At 41.3% G+C, this 25,475-nt stretch overlaps 1 protein-coding gene across 5 annotated transcripts in view; it reads right to left on the bottom strand.

Moving 5' to 3' along the window:
* LOC133611410 (VPS10 domain-containing receptor SorCS1-like) overlaps positions 1–25,475 on the bottom strand; it is a 358,768-nt gene that overhangs the window by 163,247 nt on the left and 170,046 nt on the right. For all 5 annotated transcript variants that reach the window (XM_061968164.1, XM_061968155.1, XM_061968172.1 and 2 more), the window contains 2 exons: positions 20,708–20,866; positions 6,422–6,495 (listed from right to left, as the gene is read on the bottom strand). In XM_061968164.1, the coding sequence (XP_061824148.1) occupies positions 6,422–6,495; positions 20,708–20,866 (233 nt within the window). The remainder of the gene's footprint in view (positions 1–6,421; positions 6,496–20,707; positions 20,867–25,475) is intronic.

Raw genomic sequence — 25,475 nt, 5'->3', positions numbered from 1 at the left:
CCTATACATATATACACACATATATACACATTTATACACACATATATATACACATTTATAAACACATATATATATAAATATATATATAAATACACTCACATATACATATATACATATACATTCTTTGTATGTTAGCTTGAAGACCTTTGACTTAATTTACTTTATTTTAAAGATCACCCGAGACGAGGCAGCTATCAAACCGGAGACCCCTGCTGCCAAAAAACGAGGCCGTCCATCTTTCCTATCAGCCAGCAGTATTTAACTTTGATACGGTATTGACACCGTCACATGATTAGTTTGTGCATTAAAAGTGTCTTTGTGCTTAGCCGGGCGTCCAACCCACAAGTCATCACCTCCTCCCTCCGGCCAAAGGGGGGGCCGTAAAAAGAAGGCACTAAAGCTCCGATCTTTCCATTTGCGGGAGTAAAAAATGTTAGCGGGACGGCGTTTGATGCCTTGATATTTCATGAGTGGGATGTCTTGGCGCCATCAAATATTGAGCGTGGTGTGTAAACTACTTGTTAGTGCATTATGCACACCAAAAAACGGGAGGAGACATGCATCATTTAGCAGGACTCGAACTGCCTCCTCCTGACTCCCGAGTACGTCTGATAACAAAACAAGCAGAATCATCAAGTGCAATTACTTCCCGAAGCTTTAACGAGATCGAAACAATTCCAAATTAAAGTAAATATTCTAAAGAAACCATGTTATTGTGCAATACTAAAATATTGTAGTCGTATACTATAAAATATTCAATTAGGGTATGTATGCTAATATGCGAGCTAGTATGCTAGTTGGAAACTAGTAAGCGACTAGCTACCTGATATCGCTAGCTGACAAGTAACGCAGTAATAGCTCGCTGGAAGGTAACGCGCTAATCGCTACCTGGCAACTAGCACGCACATTGCAAGCTGCCAACTACCCCTGCTAACTGGGAACTAGCACGCGGATCGCTATCTGATAAGCTCGCTGAAAAGTAGCATTGTGATAGATGGCTGCCAACTACTGCCGCTAATCGCCAGCTGGAAGCTACCGCCGCTAATTGCTAGTTGGGAACGGGCACGTGAATCGCTATCTGATAGGTCGCACAGAAATACCTCGCTAGAAACCAGCATGCTAATTGCTATCTAGAAATGAGTGTGCTAATAGCTAGCTGGCAACTAGCATGGTAATGGCAAGCTGCTAACTACCGCCGCTAGTTGGAAACAAGCATGGGAATCGCTATCTGATGAGTCGCGCAGAAATAGCCAGAAACTAGCGTGTTAGTCGCTGGCTGGCAACCAGTAAGCTGCCAACTACAGCCGCAAATCGCCAGCTGGATGCCTGCGCCGCTAATTGCTAGCTGGTAATTTGCAGGAAAATTGCTAGCTGGCAACTAGCAGGCAAATTGCTAGCTAGAAACAAGCGTGCTAATAGCTAGCTGGCAAATGGCATGCAAAGGGCAAGCTGGAAACTAGCATGGTAATGGCAAGCTGCTAACTACCGCCGCTAATTGCTAGTTGGAAACGGGCATGAGAATCGCTATCTGATAAGTCGCGCAAAAATAGCCAGAAACTAGCGTGCTAATCGCTAGCTGGCAACTAATATGCAAATCGCTAGCTGGCAACCAGCGAGGTAATAGTAAGCTGCAGCCGCTAATCGCCAGCTGGAAGCTACCGCCGCTAATTGCTAGTTGGGAACGAGCACGTGAATCGCTATCTGATAGGTCGCACAGAAATACCTCGCTAGAGACCAGCGCACTAATTGCTATCTAGAAACGAGTGTGCTAATAGCTAGCCGGCAACGGGCATGCAAAGCGCTGGCTGGCAACTAGCATGGTAATGGCAAGCTGCTAACTACCGCCGCTAGTTGGAAACAAGCATGAGAATCGCTATCTGATGAGTCGCGCAGAAATAGCCAGAAACTAGCGTGTTAATCGCTAGCTGGCTACCAGTAAGCTGCCAACTACAGCCGCAAATCGCCAGCTGGATGCCAGCGCCGCTAATTGCTAGCTGGTAATTTGCAGGAAAATTGATAGCTGGCAACTAGCAGGCGAATTGCTAGCTAGAAACGAGCGTGCTAATAGCTAGCTGGCAAATGGCATGCAAAGGGCAAGCTGGCAACTAGCATGGTAATGGCAAGCTGCTAACTACCGCCGCTAATTGCTAGTTGGAAACGGGCATGAGAATCGCTATCTGATAAGTCGCGCAAAAATAGCCAGAAACTAGCATGCTAATCGCTAGCTGGCAACTAATATGCAAATCGCTAGCTGGCAACCAGCGCGGTAATAGTAAGCTGCAGCCGCTAATCGCCAGCTGGAAACCAGCGCCGCTAATTGCTAGTTGGGAACGAGCACGTGAATCGCTATCTGATAGGTCGCACAGGAATACCTCGCTAGAGACCAGCGCGCCAATAGCTATCTAGAAACGAGTGTGCTAATAGCTAGCTGGCAACGGGCATGCAAAGCGCTGGCTGGCAACTAGCATGGTAATGGCAAGCTGCTAACTACCGCCGCTAGTTGGAAACAAGCATGAGAATCGCTATCTGATAAGTCGCGCAGAAATAGCCTGAAACTTAATCGCTAGCTGGCAACCAGTAAGCTGCCAACTACAGCCGCAAATCGCCAGCTGGATGCCAGCGCCGCTAATTGCTAGCTGGTAATTTGCAGGAAAATTGCTAGCTGGCAACTAGCAGGCGAATTGCTAGCTAGAAACGAGCGTGCTAATAGCTAGCTGGCAAATGGCATGCAAAGGGCAAGCTGGCAACTAGCATGGTAATGGCAAGCTGCTAACTACCGCCGCTAATTGCTAGCTAATTGCTAATTGCTAGCGCAAAAATAGCCAGAAACTAGCGTGCTAATCGCTAGCTGGCAACTAATATGCAAATCGCTAGATGGCAACCAGCGCGGTAATAGTAAGCTGCAGCCGCTAATCGCCAGCTGGAAACTAGCGCCGCTAATTGCTAGTTGGGAACGAGCACGTGAATCGCTATCTGATAGGTCGCACAGAAATACCTCGCTAGAGACCAGCGCGCTAATAGCTATCTAGAAACGAGTGTGCTAATAGCTAGCTGGCAACGGGCATGCAAAGCGCTGGCTGGCAACTAGCATGGTAATGGCAAGCTGCTAACTAGCGCCGCTAGTTGGAAACAAGCATGAGAATCGCTATCTGATAAGTCGCGCAGAAATAGCCAGAAACTTAATCGCTAGCTGGCAACCAGTAAGCTGCCAACTACAGCCGCAAATCGCCAGCTGGATGCCAGCGCCGCTAATTGCTAGCTGGTAATTTGCAGGGAAATTGAAAGCTGGCAACTAGCAGGCAAATTGCTAGCTAGAAATGAGCGTGCTAATAGCTAGCTGGCAAATGGCATGCAAAGGGCAAGCTGGCAACTAGCATGCAAATCGCTACCTGGCAACTAGCATGGTAATGACAAGCTGCTAACTACCGCCACTAATTGCTAGTTGGAAACGGGCATGAGAATCACTATCTGATAAGTCGCGCAAAAATAGCCAGAAACTAGCGTGCTAATGGCTGGCTTGCAACTAATATGCAAATCGCTAGCTGGCAACCAGCGCGGTAATAGTAAGCTCCCAACTGCAGCCGCTGATCGCCAGCTGTATGCTAGCACCGCTAATTGCTAGCTGGTAATTTGCAGGAAAATTGCTAGATGGCAATTAGCAGGCATATTGTTAGTTGGCAACTAGCGTGGTAATAGCAAGCTGCCAACAACCACTGCTAGTTGCTCGCCAGAAACCAGCAGCGCCAATTGCTAGCTGGAAACTAGTGTCACTAATTGCTAGCTGGAAACTAGCGTCAGTAATTGCTAACTGGAAACTAGCGTCAGCAATTGCTAGCTGGAAACTAGCGTCAGTAATTGCTAGCTGGAAACTAGCGTCCATAATTGCTAGCTGGAAACTAGCGTCAGTAATTGCTAGCTGGAAACTAGCGTCAGTAATTGCTAGCTGGAAACTAGCGGCAGTAATTGCTGCTGAAAACTAGTGTCGCTAATTGCTAGCTGGAAACTAGCGTCACTAATTGCCAGCTGGAAACTAGCGTCAGTAATTGCTAGCTGGAAACTAGCGTCAGTAATTGCTCACTGGAAACTAGCGCCAGTAATTGCTAGCTGGAAACTAGTGTCGCTAATTGCTAGCTGGAAACTAGCGTTAGTAATTGCTAACTGGAAACTAGCGTCAGTAATTGCCAGCTGGAAACTAGCGTCAGTAATTGCTAACTGGAAACTAGCGTCAGTAATTGCTAGCTGGAAACTAGCGTCAGTAATTGCTAGCTGGAAACTAGCGTCAGTAATTGCTTACTGGAAACTAGTTTCGCTAATTGTTAGCTGGAAACTAGCTTTCAGTAATTGCTAGCTTGAAACTAGCGTCAGTAATCGCTAACTGGAAACTAGCATCAGTAATTGCTAACTGGAAACTAGCGTCAGTAATTGCTAGCTGGAAACTAGTGTCGCTAATTGATAGCTGGAAACTAGCGTCAGTAATTGCTAGCTGGAATTTAGCGTCAGTAATTGCTAGCTGGAAACCAGCGTCAGTAATTGCTAGCTTGAAACTAGCGTCAGTAATTGCTAACTGGAAACTAGCATCAGTAATTGCTAACTGGAAACTAGTGTCGCTAATTGCTAGCTGGGAACTAGTGTCAGTAATTGCTAACTGGAAACTAGCGTCAGTAATTGCTAGCTTGAAACTAGCATCAGTAATTGCTAACTGGAAACTAGCATCAGTAATTGCTAACTGGGAACTAGCATCAGTAATTGCTAACTGGGAACTAGTGTCACTAATTGCTAGCTGGGAACTAGCGTCAGTAATTGCTAACTGGAAACTAGCGTCAGTAATTGCTAGCTTGAAACTAGCGTCAGTAATTGCTGGCTGGAAACTAGTGTCAGTATTTGCTAGCTTGAAACTAGCGTCAGTAATTGCTAACTGGAAACTAGTGTCGCTAATTGCTAGCTGGAAACTAGCGTCAGTAATTGCTAGCTGGAAACTAGTGTCTCTAATTGCCAGCTGGAAATTAGCGTCGCTAATTGCCAGCTGGAAACTAGCGTCAGTAATTGCTAACTGGAAACTAGTGTCAGTAATTGCTAGCTGGAAACCAGCGTCAGTAATTGCTAACTGGAAACTAGCGTCAGTAATTGCTAGCTTGAAACTAGCATCAGTAATTGCTAGCTGGAAACTAGCGTCAGTAATTGCTAGCTGGAAACTAGCGTCAGTAATTGCTGGCTGGAAGCTAGCGTCAGTATTTGCTAACTGGAAACTAGCATCAGTAATTGCTAACTGGAAACTAGTGTCGCTAATTGCTGGCTGGGAACTAGCGTCAGTAATTGCTAACTGGAAACCAGCGTCAGTAATTGCTAACTGGAAACTAGTTTCGCTAATTGCTAGCTGGAAACTAGCGTCAGTAATTGCTAGCTGGAAACTAGCGTCAGTAATTGCTCACTTGAAACTAGCGCCAGTAATTGCTAGCTGGAAACTAGTGTCGCTAATTTCTAGCTGGAAACCAGCATCAGTAATTGCTAACTGGAAACTAGTGTCGCTAATTGCTAGCTGGAAACTAGCGTCAGTAATTGCTAGCTGGAAACTAGCGTCAGTAATTGCGAGCTGGAAACTAGCGTCAGTAATTGCTAGCTGGAAACTAGCGTCAGTAATTGCTAGCTAGAAACTAGCGTCAGCAATTGCTAACTGGAAACTAGTGTCGCTAATTGCTAGCTGGGAACTAGCGTCAGTAATTGCTAACTGGAAACCAGCGTCAGTAATTGCTAACTGGAAACTAGTTTCGCTAATTGCTAGCTGGAAACTAGCGTCAGTAATTGCTCACTTGAAACTAGCGCCAGTAATTGCTAGCTGGAAACTAGCGTAGCTAATTTCTAGCTGGAAACTAGCGCCAGTAATTGCTAGCTGCTAGTTGCTAGTTGCTAGCTGGTTGCTAGTTGCTAGTTGCTAGTTGCTAGCTGGAAACCAGCGTCAGTAATTGCTAACTGGAAACTAGTTTCGCTAATTACTAGCTGGAAACTAGCGTCAGTAATTGCTCACTTGAAACTAGCGCCAGTAATTGCTAGCTGGAAACTAGCGTAGCTAATTTCTATCTGGAAACTAGCGCCAGTAATTGCTAGTTGCTAGTTGCTAGCTGGTTGCAAGTTGCTAGTTGCTAGCTGGAAACTAGCATCAGTAATTGCTAGCTGGAAACTAGCGTCAGTAATTGCTAACTGGAAACTTGTGTCGCTAATTGCTAGCTGGAAACTAGCATGGCTGATTGCTAGCTATAAATTAAATATTTCTATGTATGTGTTCATGATGTTATTTTAAAACGTCAAGGTAAGTGGAGGGAAAGTATTCCCCCTGCAGTATCTCTGCGGGACCCCTAGGGCCCAGGGACCCCCGTAGAAGAGCGAGTGTGTGCTTTCACAGGTGCGGAGGTTCGGGGGGGCTCACCAGTAGAATCTGTTGGGGACAACTCCGTCGTGCACCAGCTGCCACCTCCTCCCAAACTCCACGGAGACGTAAAGCTGCCGAGAGAGAAGAGCCAGGAGTAAGAAACGTGGAGAAGATGCAACAAGCGTGAGGCGATGAAACGCTGATAAGTCTGATTCCGGTGGAAAAAGATGAAAATGCTCGGCAGACGGGCGGCGCTTTTTGATATGCAAATGAGCGCCTGTGTTTAAAAAGTCTTCTCCGGCTGACTCGGCAGCTTCGCGGCGTATTAATTGGCGCGGAGGAATAAATTATTCCCCTGTCATTGTGAAACTTCGCTAACGCCGAGGCGTTCTGCGGACTGAGGAGAGGGGGAGCTTTCCGACGTCTGCCTCTTTATTACTTATTGACTTGAAGGAGCCTGTGACGGACTCAAGCCGTGGTGCAGGTTCCAAGGACCATCAAGAACAGACATCGCTGCGAGCAGGTTTTGACTTCTTGATTTTTCAGTAAAGCTGAGTTCAGGTCGGGTCGCTTTTCAGCTCTCGCCTCTCAATCTGCTCGCTCTGCCGGGCGATTCCCGCACCTGAGGTTCGCGGCGTCGAACCCGGCGCGCCCCGGGTCCATGCCTCCTCACCGCCATCTTGGAGCGGGCTCCGGTGTGCCCTGCCTCGCAGTTGGTCTGCCGGCCCAGCCTCCCCACAGAGCCATATGTAATAATCTGGCCAGAAATGGTACTGCAATCACGGTCAAAATCCTGTAGTCTCCCTGATGGAGGTTTGCAAGATATGCAGCCGGATCCAGCTCCAAGGAACTTCAAACTTCCACTGCCTCTCACTAGGAGTTGAGGTGCTGGGACCATAAATCATACTTGCCAACCCTCCCGGATTTTCCGGGAGACTCCCGAAATTCATACGCCTCTCCCGAAAACCTCCCGGGACAAATTTTCTCCCGAAAAACTCCCGAAATTCAGGCGGACCTGAGTGACGTGTTGACAACACACAACAACAGTGTCTAACGTAAAGCAGTTGGTCTGCCGTAAACAGCAATGTTGTGACACTTTTAAACAGGACAATACTGCCATCTACTGTACATGCATATGTGACCCACCCATAATGTGTCACATTTTTGTGTTGATTTATTTATTTTATTTTGTGGTTTGAATTCGTTTTTGGAGCTGTCATTACACATTTATCAGTATTCACATTGGTCAGTAGGGGGCAGTAGGGCGTTTCTTCCCAATTGAATGCTATCACCTGCAGACCGGAAGTGTCTTGTCATTGTGATGAGCGCGACCAGTCTGTGAACAATTAAAACGTCCTGTGTGCTTTTTCCTCCTGTATAACAGGTTAGTTTTGGTGAATCAACTCACTGAATAATATCCATGTGATCTTTATAAGTTTGTAAATGAACACTGAAATTCAAGTATTTATTTTATTTATATATATATATATATATATATATATATATATATATATATATATATATATATATATATATATATAGCTAGAATTCACTGAAAGTCAGCTATTTCTTATATATATATATATATATATCTTAACCACGCCTCCAACCACGCCCCCCGCCCCACCCCCCGACAACAACAAATCTCTAAGCAACACATTTTACACAGAAATCAGGCTATTTTCAGGAAGAAGTGCGTCCATATAATATCACAACAAATGGCAGTCATATGGTTATTGTCAGTACTTATCAGAAAACTAAAACTAAAACCAACTACAACCAACACTAGCAATGGTTGTACTGGTGGACATAAGTCGAGCATGATTAGCAGCCTAATGTACGCCCGAAACTAAAGAGGAGACATTTCACTAAGGTATGCCGATAGCAGACCTGGGCAAAATACGACCCGCGGGCCACATGCGGCCCGTTGCTAGCTGGCAATTAGCAGGCGAATTGCTAGCTGGAAATTAGCAGATGAATTGCTAGCTAGCAATTAACAGGCGAATTGCTAGCTGGCACTTAGCAGGCGAATTGCTAACTGGAAGTTAGCATGTGAATTGCTAGCTGGCAATTAGCATGCAAATTGCTAACTGAAAATTAGCAGGCAAATTGCTAGCTGGCAACTAGCAGGCAAATTGCTAGCTGGCAATTAGCAGGTGAATTGCTAACTGGAAATTAGCATACAAATTACTAGTTGGCAATTAGCAGGCAAATTGCTGACTGGAAATTAGCAGACGAATTGCTAGCTGGCAATTAGCAGGCGAATTGCCAACCGGAAATTAGCAGGCAAATTGCTATCTGGCAACTAGCAGGCAAATTGCTAACTGGAAATTAGCAGGCAAATTGCTATCTGGCAACTAGCAGGCAAATTGCTAGCTGACAATTAGCAGGCGAATTGCTAACTGGAAATTAGCATGCAAATTACTAGTTGGCAATTAGCAGGCAAATTGCCAACTAGAAATTAGCAGGCAAATTGCTATCTGGAAATTAGCAGGCAAATTGCTAGCTGGAAATTAACAGGCAAATTGCTAGCTGGAAATTGGCAGGCAAATTGCTAGCTGGCAATTAGCAGGCAAATTGCTATCTGGAAATTAGCAGGCAAATTGCTATCTGGAAATTAGCAGGCAAATTGCTATCTGGCAATTAGCAGACAAATTGCTAGCTTGAAATTAGTAGTCAAATTGCTAACTGGCAACCAGCAGTCAAATTGCTAGCTGGCAATTAGCAGGCGAATTGCTAGCTGGCAATTAGCAGGCAAATTGCTGACTGGAAATTAGCAGACAAATTGCCAGCTGGCAATTAGCAGGCGAATTGCTAACTGGAAATTAGCAGGCAAATTGCTATCTGGCAACTAGCAGGCAAATTGCTAACTGGAAATTAGCAGGCGAATTGCCAACTGGAAATTAGCAGGCAAATTGCTATCTGGCAACTAGCAGGCAAATTGCTAACTGGAAATTAGCAGGCAAATTGCTATCTGGCAACTAGCAGGCACATTGCTAACTGGAAATTAGCATGCAAATCACTAGTTGGCAATTAGCAGGCAAATTGCCAGCTGGAAATTAGCAGTCAAACTGCTAACTGGCAACCAGCAGTCAAATTGCTAGCTGGAAATTATCAGGCAAATTACTAGTTGGCAATTCGCAGGCAAATTGCCAACTGAAAATTAGCAGGCAAATTGCTAGCTGGCAATTAGCAGGCAATTGCTAACTGGAAATTAGCAGGCAAATTGCTAGCTGGCAATTAGCAGGCGAATTGCTAGCTGGCAACTAGCAGGCAAATTGCTAACTGGAAATTAGCAGGTGAATTGCCAACTGGAAATTAGCAGGAAAATTGCTATCTGGTAACTAGCAAGCAAATTGCTAAATGGAAATTAGCAGGCGAATTGCCAACTGGAAATTAGCAGGCAAATTGCTATCTGGTAACTAGCAGGCAAATTGCTAACTGGAATTTAGCAGGCAAATTGCTATCTGGCAACTAGCAGGCAAATTGCTATCTGGAAATTAGCAGGCAAATGCTAGCTTGAAATTAGCAGTCAAATTGCTAAGTGGCAACCAGCAGTCAAATTGCTAGCTGGCAATTACCATGCAAATTACTAGTTGGCAATTAGCAGGCAAATTGCCAGCTGGAAATTAGCAGGCAAATTGCCAGCTGGCAATTAGCAGGCGAATTGCTAACTGGAAATTAGCAGGCAAATTGCCAGCTGGCAACTAGCAGGCAAATTGCTAACTGGAAATTAGCAGGCAAATTGCCAGCTGGCAACTAGCAGGCAAATTGCTAACTGGAAATTAGCAGGCAAATTGCCAACTGGAAATTAGCAGGCAAATTGCTATATGGCAACTAGCAGGCAAATTGCTAACTGGAAATTAGCATGCAAATTGCTATCTGGCAACTAGCAGGCAAATTGCTAGCTGACAATTAGCATGCAAATTACTAGCTGACAATTAGCATGCAAATTACTAGTTGGCAATTAGCAGGCAAATTGCCAACTGGAAATTAGCATGCAAATTGCTATCTGGCAACTAGCAGGCAAATTGCTAGCTGACAATTAGCATGCAAATTACTAGCTGACAATTAGCATGCAAATTACTAGTTGGCAATTAGCAGGCAAATTGCCAACTGGAAATTAGCAGGCCATCTGCTAACTGGCAACTAGCAGGCAAATTGCTAGCTGACAATTAGCATGCAAATTACTAGCTGACAATTAGCATGCAAATTACTAGTTGGCAATTAGCAGGCAAATTGCTAACTGGCAACTAGCAGGCAAATTGCTAGCTGGCAATTAGCAGGCAAATTGCTATCTGGAAATTAGCAGGTAAATTGCTAGCTTGAAATTAGCAGTCAAACTGCTAACTGGCAACCTGCAGTCAAATTGCTAGCTGGAAATTATCAGGCAAATTACTAGTTGGCAATTATCAGGCAAATTACTAGTTGGCAATTCGCAGGCAAATTGCCAACTGAAAATTAGCAGGCAAATTGCTAGCTGGCAATTAGCAGGCAATTGCTAACTGGAAATTAGCAGGCAAATTGCTAACTGGCAACCAGTAGTCAAATTGACACCTGGCAATTAGCAGGCGAATTGCTAGCTGACAATTAGCATGCAAATTACTAGTTGGCAATTAGCAGGCAAATTGCCAACTAGAAATTAGCAGTCAAATTGATAGCTGGAAATTAGCAGTAAAATTGCCAGCTGGCAATTAGCAGGCAAATTGCTAACTGGAAATTAGCAGGCAAATTGCTATCTGGCAACTAGCAGGCAAATTGCTATCTGGGAACTAGCAGGCAAATTACTAGCTGACAATTAGCATGCAAATTACTAGTTGGCAATTAGCAGGAAAATTGCTATCTGGAAATTAGCAGGCAAATTGCTAGCTTGAAATTAGAAGTCAAATTGCTAAGTGGCAACCAGCAGTCAAATTGCTAGCTGGCAATTAGCATGCTAATTACTAGTTGGCAATTAGCAGGCAAATTACTAGCTGACAGTTAGCATGCAAATTACTAGTTGGCAATTAGCAGGCAAATTGCCAACTGGAAATTAGCAGGCGAATTGCTAGCTGGCAATTAGCAGGCAATTGCTAACTGGAAATTAGCAGGCAACTTGCTAACTGGCAATTAGCAGTCAAATTGCTAGCTGGCAATTAGCAGGCAAATTACTAGTTGGCAATTCGCAGGCAAATTGCCAACTGAAAATTAGCAGGCAAATTGCTAACTGGCAACTAGCAGGCAAATTTCTAGCTGGCAATTAGCAGGCAAATTGCTAGCTGGCAATTAGCATGCAAATTACTAGTTGGCAATTAGCAGGCCAATTGCCAACTGGAAATTAGCAGGCAAATTGCTAGCTGGAAATTAGCAGTCAAACTGCTAACTGGCAACCAGCAGTCAAATTGCTAGCTGGAAATTATCAGGCAAATTACTAGTTGGCAATTAGCAGGCAAATTGCCAACTAGAAATTAGCAGGCAAATTGCTATCTGGAAATTAACAGGCAAATTACTAACTGGAAATTGGCAGGCAAATTGCTAGCTGGCAATTAGCAGGCACATTGCTATCTGGAAATTAGCAGGCAAATTGCTAGCTTGAAATTAACAGTCAAATTGCTAACTGGCAACCAGCAGTCAAATTGCTAGCTGGCAATTAGCAGGCGAATTGCTAGCTGGCAGTTAGCATGCAAATGACTAGTTGGCAATTAGCAGGCAAATTGCCAACTGGAAATTAGTAGGCAAATTGCTGACTGGAAATTAGCAGGCAAATTGCTAACTGGAAATTAGCAGGCGAATTGCTAGCTGGCAACTAGCAGGCAAATTGCCAACTGGAAATTAGCAGTCAAATTGCTAGCTGGCAATTAGCAGGCGAATTGCTAGCTGGCAATTAGCATGCAAATTACTAGCTGGCAATTAGGAGGCACATTGCTAACTGTAAATTAGCATGCAAATTACGAGCTGCCAATTAGCAGTCCAATTTTTTAGCTGGCAAATAGCAGGCAAATTGCTAACTGGAAATTAGCAGGCAAATTGCTATCTGGCAACTTAGCAGGCAAATTGCTAACTGGAAATTAGCAGGCAAATTGCTAACTGGCAACTAGCCGGCAAATTGCTAGCTGGCAATTAGCAGGCGAATTGCTAGCTGGCAATTAGCATGCAAATCCCTAGTTGGCAATTAGCAGGCCAATTGCCAACTGAAAATTAGCAGGCAAATTGCTAGCTGGCAATTAGCAGGCAATTGCTAACTGGAAATTAGCAGGCAAATTGCTAACTGGCAACAAGCAGGCAAATTGCTAGCTGGCAATTAGCAGGCAAATTGCTAGCTGGCAATTAGAATGCAAATTACTAGTTGGCAATTAGCAGGCCAATTGCCAACTGGAAATTAGCAGGCAAATTGCTAACTGGAAATTAGCAGGCAAATTGCTAGTTGGCAATTACCAGGCGAATTGCTAGCTGGCAATTTGCATGCAAATTACTAGTTGGCAATTAGCAGGCAAATTGCCAACTGGAAATTAGCAGGCCAATTGCTAGCTGGAAATTAGCAGGCAATTGCTAACTGGAAATTAGCAGGCAAATTGCTAACTGGCAACTAGCAGGCAAATTGCTAACTGGAAATTAGCAGGCAAATTGCTAGCTGACAATTAGCATGCAAATTACTAGCTAACAATTAGCATGCAAATTACTAGTTGGCAATTAGCAGGCAAATTGCCAACTGGAAATTAGCAGGCAAATTGCTAACTGGCAACTAGCAGGCAAATTGCTATCTGGAAATTAGCAGGCAAATGCTAGCTTGAAATTAGCAGTCAAATTGCTAAGTGGCAACCAGCAGTCAAATTGCTAGCTGGCAATTACCATGCAAATTACTAGTTGGCAATTAGCAGGCAAATTGCCAACTGGAAATTAACAGGCAAATTGCCAGCTGGCAATTAGCAGGCGAATTGCTAACTGGAAATTAGCAGGCAAATTGCTATCTGGCAACTAGCAGGCAAATTGCTAACTGGAAATTAGCAGGCGAATTGCCAACTGGAAATTAGCAGGTAAATTGCTATCTGGCAACTAGCAGGCAAATTGCTAACTGGAAATTAGCAGGCAAATTGCTATCTGGCAACTAGCAGGCGAATTGCTAACTGGAAATTAGCAGGCAAATTGCTATCTGGCAACTAGCAGGCAAATTGCTAACTGGAAATTAGCAGGCGAATTGCCAACTGGAAATTAGCAGGTAAATTGCTATCTGGCAACTAGCAGGCAAATTGCTAACTGGAAATTAGCAGGTAAATTGCTATCTGGCAACTAGCAGGCAAATTGCTAACTGGAAATTAGCAGGCGAATTGCCAGCTGGCAATTAGCAGGCGAATTGCTAACTGGAAATTAGCAGGCAAATTGCTATCTGGAAATGAGCATGCAAATTACTAGCTGGCAATTAGCAGTCCAATTTTTTAGTTGGCAAATAGCAGGCAAATTGCTAGCTGGCAACTAACGTGGTAATAGCAAGTTACCGCTGCTAATTGCCAGCTGGAATACTAGCGCCGCTAGTTGCTCGTTGGAAACTAGCATCGCTAATTGCTAACTGGAAACTAGCGTGGCTAATTTTTTTATTTTATTTTTATTTTATTTTTTTTATTTTTTTTTTACAGTGGCTAATTGCTAACTGTAAACAAGCACCGCTGATTGCCGGCTATCTTAAATGCTGGACGAGGGCGCCTTCAGGAAGATTCACCTCGTGTTTCGACTCAACTTGCAACTTTCGTCAAAAGACAAGACCGTCAACAAACGGAAGGCGAGCGAGCCCACCGCTGCAAAGAGCAAGCGGTGCAGCGGGAGTGATGGAAGAAAAGCATAAACCGGACGAGCGCGGGGCGAAGCTTGTGGAGTGCATCTTTATTCGGGGCGGTGGATTCTTGTCCGGCAGGCTTTCATCTCCTCCTGCACCATTTATCTCACTTCTCACCTCCGCCGCTCAATATCCACTCTTGCAACAGCCCACTCCGCGTGTGAGTGTGTGTGTGTGTGTGTGTGTGTGTGTGTGTAGGGGGGGGGGGGGGGGGGTTGTTTGATGTCTGCAGTGTTGAGCGAAGCAGACAGCAGACGTTGCACCAACTAATAAAGTGTGTGTGTTGAGTGTGTGTGTCATTGTATCATAAGAGTGTTTGCAATGTCACACGGTGGTGACCTCCGCCTTTGTTGTGCCTGTGATGTCACCGCCGCTTACATTTACCAGGCGAGACCTGGGAGGTCAACGTTAGGGTCAGTCAGCACAATGTGAAGGTAAGACTTTGTGACGTGTGCTCGAAAACACGCCTCTTAAAGGTGACAAATACAAGAATGTGTGTGTTTGACACCAACAGGGAAAGGTACCATCAATGTGAGGACCGGTGGACGAGTTATAATTACCATTATTGCGAGTTATAACCGCAATAATGGTTCCAAAAATTCTAAATAAATAAAAAAAATCACATAGTTTGCATAGTTTGTGTATATTATCAAACGTATTATTTTCGGGTCTCCCTATGTCTAGCATTAAAAGATTACAGTTGGTACAAAATGCGGCTGCTAGACTTTTGACAAGAACAAGAAAGTTTGATCATATTACGCCTATACTGTATACACCTTTATATACATATATACCTATATATATATACCTATACTGGCTCACCTGCACTGGCTTCCTGTGCACTTAAGATGCGACTTTAAGGTTTTACTACTTACGTATAAAATACTACACGGTCTAGCTCCAGCCTATCTTACCGATTGTATTGTACCATATGTCCCGGCAAGAAATCTGCGTTCAAAGAACTCTGGCTTATTAGTGATTCCCAGAGCCCAAAAAAAGTCTGCGGGCTATAGAGCGTTTTCTATTGGGGCTCCAGTACTATGGAATGCCCTCCCGGTAACAATTAGAGATGCTACCTCAGTAGAAATATTTAAGTCCCATCTCAAAACTCATTTGTATACTCTAGCCTTTGAATAGCCCCCCTTTTTTTTAGACCAGTTGATCTGCCGTTTCTTTTCTTTTCTCCTCTGCTCCCCCCTATCCCTTGTGGAGGGGAAGACACACAGATCCGGTGGCCATGGATGGGGTGCTGGCTGTCCGGGGTCGGGACCCGGGGTGGACCGCTCGCCTGTATATTGGTTGGGAACATCTCTGCGCTGCTGACCCGTCTCCGCTCGGGATGGTTTCCTGCTGACCCCACTGTGGACTGGACTCTTACTGTTATGCTGGATCCACTATGGACTGGACTCTCACAATATTATGTCAGACCCACTCGACATCCATTGCATTCGGTCTCCCTAGAGGGGGGGGTTACCCACATATGCGGTCCTCTCCAAGGTTTCTCATAGTCATTCACATCGACGTCCCACTGGGGTGAGTTTTTCCTTGCCCTTATGTGGGCTATACCGAGGATGTCGTTGTGGCTTGTGCAGCCCTTTGAGACACTTGTGATTTAGGGCTATATAAATAAACATTGATTGATTGATTGATTGATATACATCTTTATATATCTAGAAAGGGTGGTCCTAAAGAGGTAGGCATTTTTTGGAGGTCTTAAGAAGGTAAGAAATACCAGAATGTGTGTGTGTGTGTGTGTGTGTGGGGGGGGGGGGGGGGGGGGGGGGGTGGTCCTAAAGAGGTAGGCCTTTTTTGGAGGTCTCAAGAAGGTAAGAAATACAAAAATATGTGTGTGTGTGTGTGTTTGTTCTTGTATTTCTACCCTTCTTGGGACACCAAGCTTACTTATTTTATATTTGCATAGTATGTATATATTATTAATGTTGCCAAAACAAATCTTTAAATATCTGGAAAGGGTGGTCCCAAAGAGGTAGGCATTTTTTAGAGGTCTCAAGAAGGTCCATGTGAGGACCATTGAACAAGTTAGGACCGCAATCATGGTTCCAAAAAATTGAAAATAAAAAAATAAATACTAAAAGCTTACTTTTTTTTATATTTGCATAGTTTGTATATATTATTAATGTTATAAATATAAATCTTTATATATCTAGAAAGGGTGGTCCTAAAGAGGTCGGCATTTTTTGGCGGTCTCAAGAAGGTAAGAAATACAAGAATATGTGTTTGTGTGTGTGTGTTCTTGTATTACTGCCCTTCTTGGGGCACCAAGCTTACTTCTTTAATATTTGCATAGTATGTATATATTATTAATGTTGTAAATATAAATCTTTATATATCTAGAAAGGGTGGTCCTAAAGAGGTAGGCATTTTTTGGAGGTCTCCAGAAGGTAAGAAATACAAGAATGTATGTATGTGTGTGTGTGTGTTCTTGTATTACTGCCCTTCTTGGGACAGCAAGCTTACTTCTTTAATATTTGCATAGTATGTATATATTATTAATGTTGTCAATACAAATCTTTATATATCTGGAAAGGGTGGTCCCAAAGAGGTAGGCATTTTTCAGAGGTCTCAAGAAGGTAACAAATATAAGAATGTGTGTGTGTGTGTGTGTGTGTGTGTGTGTGTGTGTGTGTGTGTGTGTGTGTGTGTGTGTGTGTGTGTGTTTGTGTGTGTGTGTGTTTGTGTGTGTGTGTGTGTGTATGTGTGTGTGTGTGTGTTTGCGTTCTTGTATTTCTACCATTCTTGAGACACCAACAGGGAAAAGTACCGTCCATGTGAGGACCGGTGAACAAGTTAGGACCGCAATCATGGTTCCAAAAAATTCCAAATAACAAAAAAATCACTAAAAGCTTACTTTTATTACATTTGCATAATTTGTATATATTATTAATGTTGTAAATACACATCTTTATATATCTAGAAAGGGTGGTCCTAAAGAGGTAGGCATTTTTTGGAGGTCTCAAGAAGGTAAGAAATACAAGAATACGTGTATGTGTGTTCTTGTATTACTACCCTTCTGGAGACACCAAGCTTACTTCTTTAATATTTGCATAGTATGTATATATTATTAATGTTGTAAATACAAATCTTTATATATCTGGAAACGGTGGTCCCCAAGAGGTAGGCATTTTTCAGAGGTCTCAAGAAGGTAACAAATATAAGAATGTGTGTGTGTAGTGTGTGTGTGTGTGTGTGTGTGTGTGTGTGTGTGTGTGTGTGTGTGTGTGTGTGTGTGTGTGTGTGTGTTCTTGTATTGCTACCCTCCTTGAGACATCAACAAGCAAAAGTACCGTCCATGTGAGGACCGGTGACCAAGTTAGGACCGCAATCATGGTTCCAAAAAATTCAAAATAACAAAAAAATCACTAAAAGCTTACTTTTTTAATATTTGCATAGTTTGTATATATTATTAATGTTGTAAATATAAATCTTTATATATCTAGAAAGGGTGGTCCTAAAGAGGTCGGCATTTTTTTGGAGGTCTCAAGAAGGTAACAAATATAAGAATGTGTGTGTTTGTGTGTGTGTGTGTGTGTGTGTGTGTGCGTGTTCTTGTATTTCTACCCTTCGTGAGACACCAACAGGGAAAAGTACCGTCCATGTGAGGACCGGTGAACAAGTTAGGACCGCAATCATGGTTCCAAAAAATTGAAAATAAAAAAATAAATACTAAAAGCTTACTTTTTTTATATTTGCATAGTTTGTATATATTATTAATGTTGTAAATACACATCTTTATATATCTAGAAAGGGTGGTCCTAAAGAGGTAGGCATTTTTTGGAGGTCTCAAGAAGGTAAGAAATACAAGAATACGTGTATGTGTGTTCTTGTATTACTACCCTTCTGGAGACACCAAGCTTACTTCTTTAATATTTGCATAGTATGTATATATTATTAATGTTGCCAATACAAATCTTTATATATCTACAAAGGTCCCAAAGAGGTAGGCATTTTTCAGAGGTCTCAAGAAGGTAACAAATATAAGAATGTGTGTGTGTGTGTGTGTGTGTGTGTGTGTGTGTGTGTGTGTGTGTGTGTGTGTGTGTGTGTGTGTGCGCGTGTGTGTGTGTTCTTGTATTTCTACCCTTCTTGAGACACCAACAGGGAAAAGTACCGTCCATGTGAGGACCTGTTAACGAGTGATGAATACCTATCTTAAGGAAGGCAAACTTGCTGAGCACAGATAGATGTAGTTGAGTCTAAGGAATATAAATCAATATAGTAGTTATTTACACCATGTACCAAAAAAAAAAAAGCTTTGAGGTCGGAATTGTTGCGTCGACCAGCTCTTCCTCCCAGGGAATCTAAGTTACTGGTCAATCCCAAGTTCTTTCCGTGACATATATGCTTAGTAAGAAGGACCATCAAGACAGAATAGGAATATTATCAAGTTTTACTGAAACTTCAGGAGATCAGCTTAACCGATACATTCATATCGGCTACTCTAGTTGATCTAACACTCAAACGGAAGAGCCCACTTCTTGCACACAAAGAAAGCCCCCACCTCTCCCCTCTCGCAACAATGATAAGGAAGAATTGGGGGTTGTATTCACATTCCGATGGTTTAAGACACTAAACAGACCTCTGAAGACAAAAGAAACTGGTAGAATATACAAACCCCGTTTCCATATGAGTTGGGAAATTGTGTTAGATGTAAATATAAACAGAATACAATGATTTGCAAATCCTTTTCAACCCATATTCAGTTGAATATGCTACAAAGACAACATATTTGATGTTCAAACTCATAAACTTTATTTTTTTTTGCAAATAATCATTAACTTAGAATTTCATGGCTGCAACACGTGCCAAAGTAGTTGGGAAAGGGCATGTTCACCACTGTGTTACATGGCCTTTCCTTTTAACAACACTCAGTAAAGGTTTGGGAACTGAGGAGACACATTTTTGAAGCTTCTCAGGTGGAATTCTTTCCCATTCTTGCTTGATGTACAGCTTAAGTTGTTCAACAGTCCGGGGGTCTCCGTTGTGCTATTTTAGGCTTCATAATGTGCCCCACATTTTCAATGGGAGACAGGTCTGGACTACAGGCAGGCCAGTCTAGTACCCGCACTCTTTTACTATGAAGCCACGTTGATGTAACACGCGGCTTGGCATTGTCTTGCTGAAATAAGCAGGGGCGTCCATGGTGACGTTGCTTGGATGGCAACATATGTTGCTCCAAAACCTGTATGTACCTTTCAGCATTAATGGTGCCTTCACAGATGTGTAAGTTACCCATGTCTTGGCCACTAATACACCCCCATACCATCACACATGCTGCCTTTTACACTTTGCACCTATAACAATCCGGATGGTTCTTTTCCTCTTTGGTCCGGAGGACACGACGTCCACAGTTTCCAAAAACAATTTGAAATGTGGACTCGTCAGACCACAGAACACTTTTCCACTTTGTATCAGTCCATCTTAGATGAGCTCAGGCCCAGCGAAGCCGACGGCGTTTCTGGGTGTTGTTGATAAACGGTTTTCGCCTTGCATTGGAGAGTTTTAACTTGCACTTACAGATGTAGCGACCAACTGTAGTTACTGACAGTGGGTTTCTGAAGTGTTCCTGAGCCCATGTGGTGATATCCTTTACACACCCATGTTGCTTGTTGATGCAGTACAGCCTGAGGGATGGAAGGTCACGGGCTTAGCTGCTTACGTGCAGTGATTTCTCCAGATTCTCTGAACCCTTTGATGATATTACGGACCGTAGATGGTGAAATCCCTCAATTCCTTGCAATAGCTGCTTGAGAAAGGTTTTTCTTAAACTGTTCAACAATTTGCTCAGGCGTTTGTTGACAAAATGGTGACCCTCGCCCCGTCCCTGTTTGTGAATGACTGAGCATTTCATGGAATCTACTTTTATACCCAATCATGGCACCCACCTGTTCCCAATTTGCCTGCTCAACTGTGGGATGTTCCAAATAAGTGTTTGATGAGCATTCCTCAACGTTCTCAGTCTTTTTTGCCACTTGTCCCAACTTCTTTGTCACGTGTTGCTGGCATCAAATTCTAAAGTTAATGATTATTTGCAAAAAAATAACAAATATGTTGTCTTTGTAGCATATTCAACTGAATATGGGTTGAAAAGGATTGGCAAATCATTGTATTCCGTTCATATTTATTTACATCTAACACAATTTCCCAACTCATATGGAAACGGGGTTTGTACAAAGGAAAAGTACTAGACGTTCCAAACATGGCTATGAATGAAGAAAGAACTCTTAAACATATATGCATTCTCCACAATATCCACAACCGGAACCGGGTCTTAAGGCGCACTATTTTCGAGAATCCCTGTTGTAGACACTCGCCGGTTCAAACCAGGATTTCAAAATAAGAGCATCCCCCCCTGCCTGTTTTCAGAGCTACGTCCGACTGACGCCCCAGGTGGAACTAACAAGTGCACCATCAGCATCACCTTTTTGCGCTCATACCGACATTTCCCTGAGCTCTGCTTCCCTTACCCCCCCACCCCCTCTGCCCGCTTTTCACGCCATCTGACAGCTCGCCGTTACCTTTTGGTCGTGGCTGTAAGCCAGGATCCAGTCCTCCTGCTCGGGGTGAAAGAGAAGACTGAGGACATCAAAGGCTAAGCTGTGCTTCTGATAGGACGCGCCCTCGTCAAGGCTAATGAGCAGGCTGCTCTCCACCTCCGGGTCGGTCAGCAGCATGATCTGAGATGAGAGGAGAAAGGAGGACGCGGGGATGAGAGCCACAACTCGACAGCTACCGTGCTGGGGGGCTTCCACGTGCAACACACACACACACACACACACATTCTTGTATTTATTACCTTCTTGAGACCTCCAAAAATGGCCGGCCTCTTTAGGACCACCCTTTCTTGATGTATAAATATTTGTATTTACAACATTAATAATATATACATACTATGCAAATATAAAAACGCGTGTTGGGAAAAATGAGTTGGAATTTCACAAGAAAAAGGTCACAAATTCACAAGAAAAACGTAGAATTTTGGCAGTGTTACAATAAAAGTTGTCATTTTACTCAACGCAAGTCAAAATGTCACAAGAAAAACTGAACATTTGTGCGATGTTATGATAGAAGTTGGAATTTTACTCAATAACAGTCGCAATTTTACAAGAAAAGCTCAACATTTTGGCAACTTCATGAAAAGAGTCATCATTTTACTCATCAAAAGTCACAATTTTATAGGAAAACTTAAACATTTTAGCGATATTATAATAATAATCGAAACTTTACTCTGCAAAATTATGACAAATGTCGTCATTTTACTCAAGAAATGTCACTATCTTACAAAAAAATTGGCAATATTGTGATAGAAGTCCGAATTTTATACGACAAATGTCACCATTTTGCATTAAAAAGTAATAATTTTACGAGAACATAATTGCAATATTACAGAAACAGAAAGAATGTGAGAAATTGTTCCCAATTTTATAAGAAAAAGGTCGACACATTGTGAGAAAAATACTTTATTTTTTAATTTTTAGTTTGTAAGTAGTTTTTAATCTTCACTATTTACTTCAAGTTATTACAGTATGTCTCTACATACATTTTTATTTTAAAAATGTATTTTGGCCAAAGGGGGCGCATTTCAATTTCTTACACACACTTGTTATTTCATATGTTGACCAGAGGGGGAGCACTTCACATTTTTACACACACTTGTTATTTCATATGTTGACCAGAGGGGGAGCACTTCAAATTTTTTACACACACTTGTTATTTCATATGTTGACTAAAGGGGGAGCACTTCAATTTTTTACACACACTTGTTATTTCATATGTTGACCAAATGAGGCATTGTCTATTTGATGCAATGTTATTAGGACCATGTTTTATGTCATCACTTGTTCACATCTCCTCATATGGAAGATACTTTTCCTTCTTCTTGTCTCAAGATGGGTAGAAATACAAGAACACACACACACACACCACACACACACACACACACACACACACACACACACACACACACACACACACACACACACACACACACACACATTCTTGTATTTCTTACCTTCTTGAGACCTCCGAAAACTGCCTGCCTCTTTAGGACCACCCTTTCTTGATGTATACATATTTGTATTTACAACATTAATAATATATGCATAAAATGCAAATATAAAAACGCTTGTTGTGAAAAATGATTTGGAATTTCACAAGAAAAAGGTCACAATTTCACAAGAAAAACGTAGAATTTTGGCAGTGTTACAATAAAAGTTGTCATTTTACTCAACGCAAGTCAAAATTTTACAAGAAAAACTGAACATTTGTGCAATATTATGATAAAAGTTGGAATTTTACTCGACAAAAGTCACAATTTCATAAGAAAGCTTTACAATTTTGGCAATATTATTATTATTCTATGACAAAAGTAATAATTTTTCTCCAAAAAAGTCACTATTTTATAAGAACAACAAAAAAAATCGTGATAAAGGTCCGACTTTTATATGACAAATGTCGCCATTTTGCATCAAAAAGTAATAATTTTACATAAAAAGTAATAATTTTACGAGAAAATAATCGCAATATTACAGAAACAGAAAGAATATGAGAAAATAGTCTCAATTTTATAAGAAAAAGGTCGACACATTGTGAGAAAAAGACTGCTTTTAGTTTGTTTATGTATTTATTTATTTTTTGTTTGTAATAATTTTTTAATCTTCATTATTTAGTTCAGTACATATTTATTTTATTTATTTTTTATCAATTTTGGCCAAAGGGGGCGCATTTCAATTTCTTACACACACTTGTTATTTCATATGTTGACCAGAGGGGGAGCACTTCACATTTTTACACACACTTGTTATTTCATATGTTGACCAGAGGGGGAGCACTTCACATTTTTACACACACTTGTTATTTCATATGTTGACCAGAGGGGGAGCACTTCAAATTTTTGACACACACTTGTTATTTCATATGTTGACCAAATGAGGCATTGTCTATTTGATGCAATGTTATTAGGACCATGTTTTATGTCATCACTTGTTCACACCTCCTCATATGGAAGATACTTTTCCTTCTTCTTGTCTCAAGATGGGTAGAAATACAAGAACACACACACACACACCACACACACACACACACACACACACACACACACACACACACACACACACACACACACACACACACACACACACACACACATTCTTGTATTTCTTACCTTCTTGAGACCTCCAAAAACTGCCTGCCTCTTTAGGACCACCCTTTCTTGATGTATAAATATTTGTATTTACAACATTAATAATATATGCATAAAATGCAAATATAAAAACGCTTGTTGTGAAAAATGATTTGGAATTTCACAAGAAAAAGGTCACAATTTCACAAGAAAAACGTAGAATTTTGGCAGTGTTACAATAAAAGTTGTCATTTTACTCAACACAAGTCAAAATGTCACAAGAAAAACTGAACATTTGTGCAATATTATGATAAAAGTTGGAATTTTACTTGACAAAAGTCACAATTTCATAAGAAAGCTTTAAAATGTTGGCAATATTATTATTATTATTCAATGACAAAAGTCATAATTGTACTCAAAAAACTGTCACTATTTTACAAGAACAGCAAAAAAATCTGCAATATTGTGATAAAGGTCCGACTTTTATATGACAGATGTCGCCATTTTGCATCAAAAAGAAATAATTTTACGAGAAAACAATTGCAATATTACAGAAACAGAAAGAATATGAGAAAATATTCTCAATTTTATAAGAAAAAGTTCGACACATTGTGAGAAAAAGACTGCTTTTAGTTCATTTATGTATTTATTTATTTTTTGTTTCTAATTGTTTTTTAATCTTCATTATTTAGTTCAAGTTATTACAGTATGTCTCTATATACATATTTATTTATTTATTATTAAATAATTTTGGCAAAAGGGGACGCATTTCAATTTCTTACACACACTTGTTATTTCATATGTTGACCAGAGGGGGAGCACTTCAAATGTTTTACACACACTTGTTATTTCATATGTTGACCATAGGCATTGTCTATTTGATGCAATGTTACTGGGACCATGTTTTATGTCATCACTTGTTCACACCTCCTCATATGGAAGATACTTTTCATTCTTTATGTCTCAAGAAGGTTGGAAATATAAGAACACACACACACGCACACCACACACATTCTTGTATTTCTTACCTTCTTGAGACCTCCGAAAAATGCCTACCTCTTTAGGACCACCCTTTCTAGATATATAAGAAGTGTATTTACAACATTAATAATATATACATACTATGCAAATATAAAAACGCTTGTTGTGAAAAATGAGTTGGAATTTCACAAGAAAAAGGTCACAATTTCACAAGAAAAACTTAGAATTTTGTCAGTATTACAATAAAAGTTGTCATTTTACTCAACGCGAGTCAAAATTTTACAAGAAAAACTGAACATTTGTGCAATATTATGATAAAAGTTGGAATTTTACTCAATAACAGTCGCAATTTTACAAGAGAAGCTCAACTAATTATTCTATGACAAAAGTCATAATTTCACTCAAAAAAGTGTCACTATTTTACAAGAACAACAAAAAAAATCTGCAATATTGTGATAAAGGTCCGACTTTTATATGACAAATGTCGCCATTTTGCATCAAAAAGTAATAATTTTACATAAAAAGTAATAATTTTACGAGAAAATAATCGCAATATTACAGAAACAGAAAGAATATGAGAAAATAGTCTCAATTTTATAAGAAAAAGGTCGACACATTGTGAGAAAAAGACTGCTTTTAGTTTGTTTATGTATTTATTTATTTTTTGTTTGTAATTATTTTTTAATCTTCATTATTTAGTTCAGTACATATTTATTTTATTTATTTGCTATCAATTTTGGCCAAAGGGGGCGCATTTCAATTTCTTACACACACTTGTTATTTCATATGTTGACCAGAGGGGGAGCACTTCACATTTTTACACACACTTGTTATGTCATATGTTGACCAGAGGGGGAGCACTTCACATTTTTACACACACTTGTTATTTCATATGTTGACCAGAGGGGGAGCACTTCAAATTTTTGACACACACTTGTTATTTCATATGTTGACCAAATGAGGCATTGTCTATTTGATGCAATGTTATTAGGACCATGTTTTATGTCATCACTTGTTCACACCTCCTCATATGGAAGATACTTTTCCTTCTTCTTGTCTCAAGATGGGTAGAAATACAAGAACACACACACACACACACCACACACACACACACACACACACACACACACACACACACACACACACACACACACACACACACACACACACACATTCTTGTATTT

The sequence above is a fragment of the Nerophis lumbriciformis genome, linkage group LG02, assembly GCF_033978685.3.
Source record: "Nerophis lumbriciformis linkage group LG02, RoL_Nlum_v2.1, whole genome shotgun sequence".
NCBI classification, from domain to species: domain Eukaryota; kingdom Metazoa; phylum Chordata; class Actinopteri; order Syngnathiformes; family Syngnathidae; genus Nerophis; species Nerophis lumbriciformis.
Note: the sequence above shows the minus strand (reverse complement) of the source record. Positions and strands in the feature narration are given on the sequence as shown.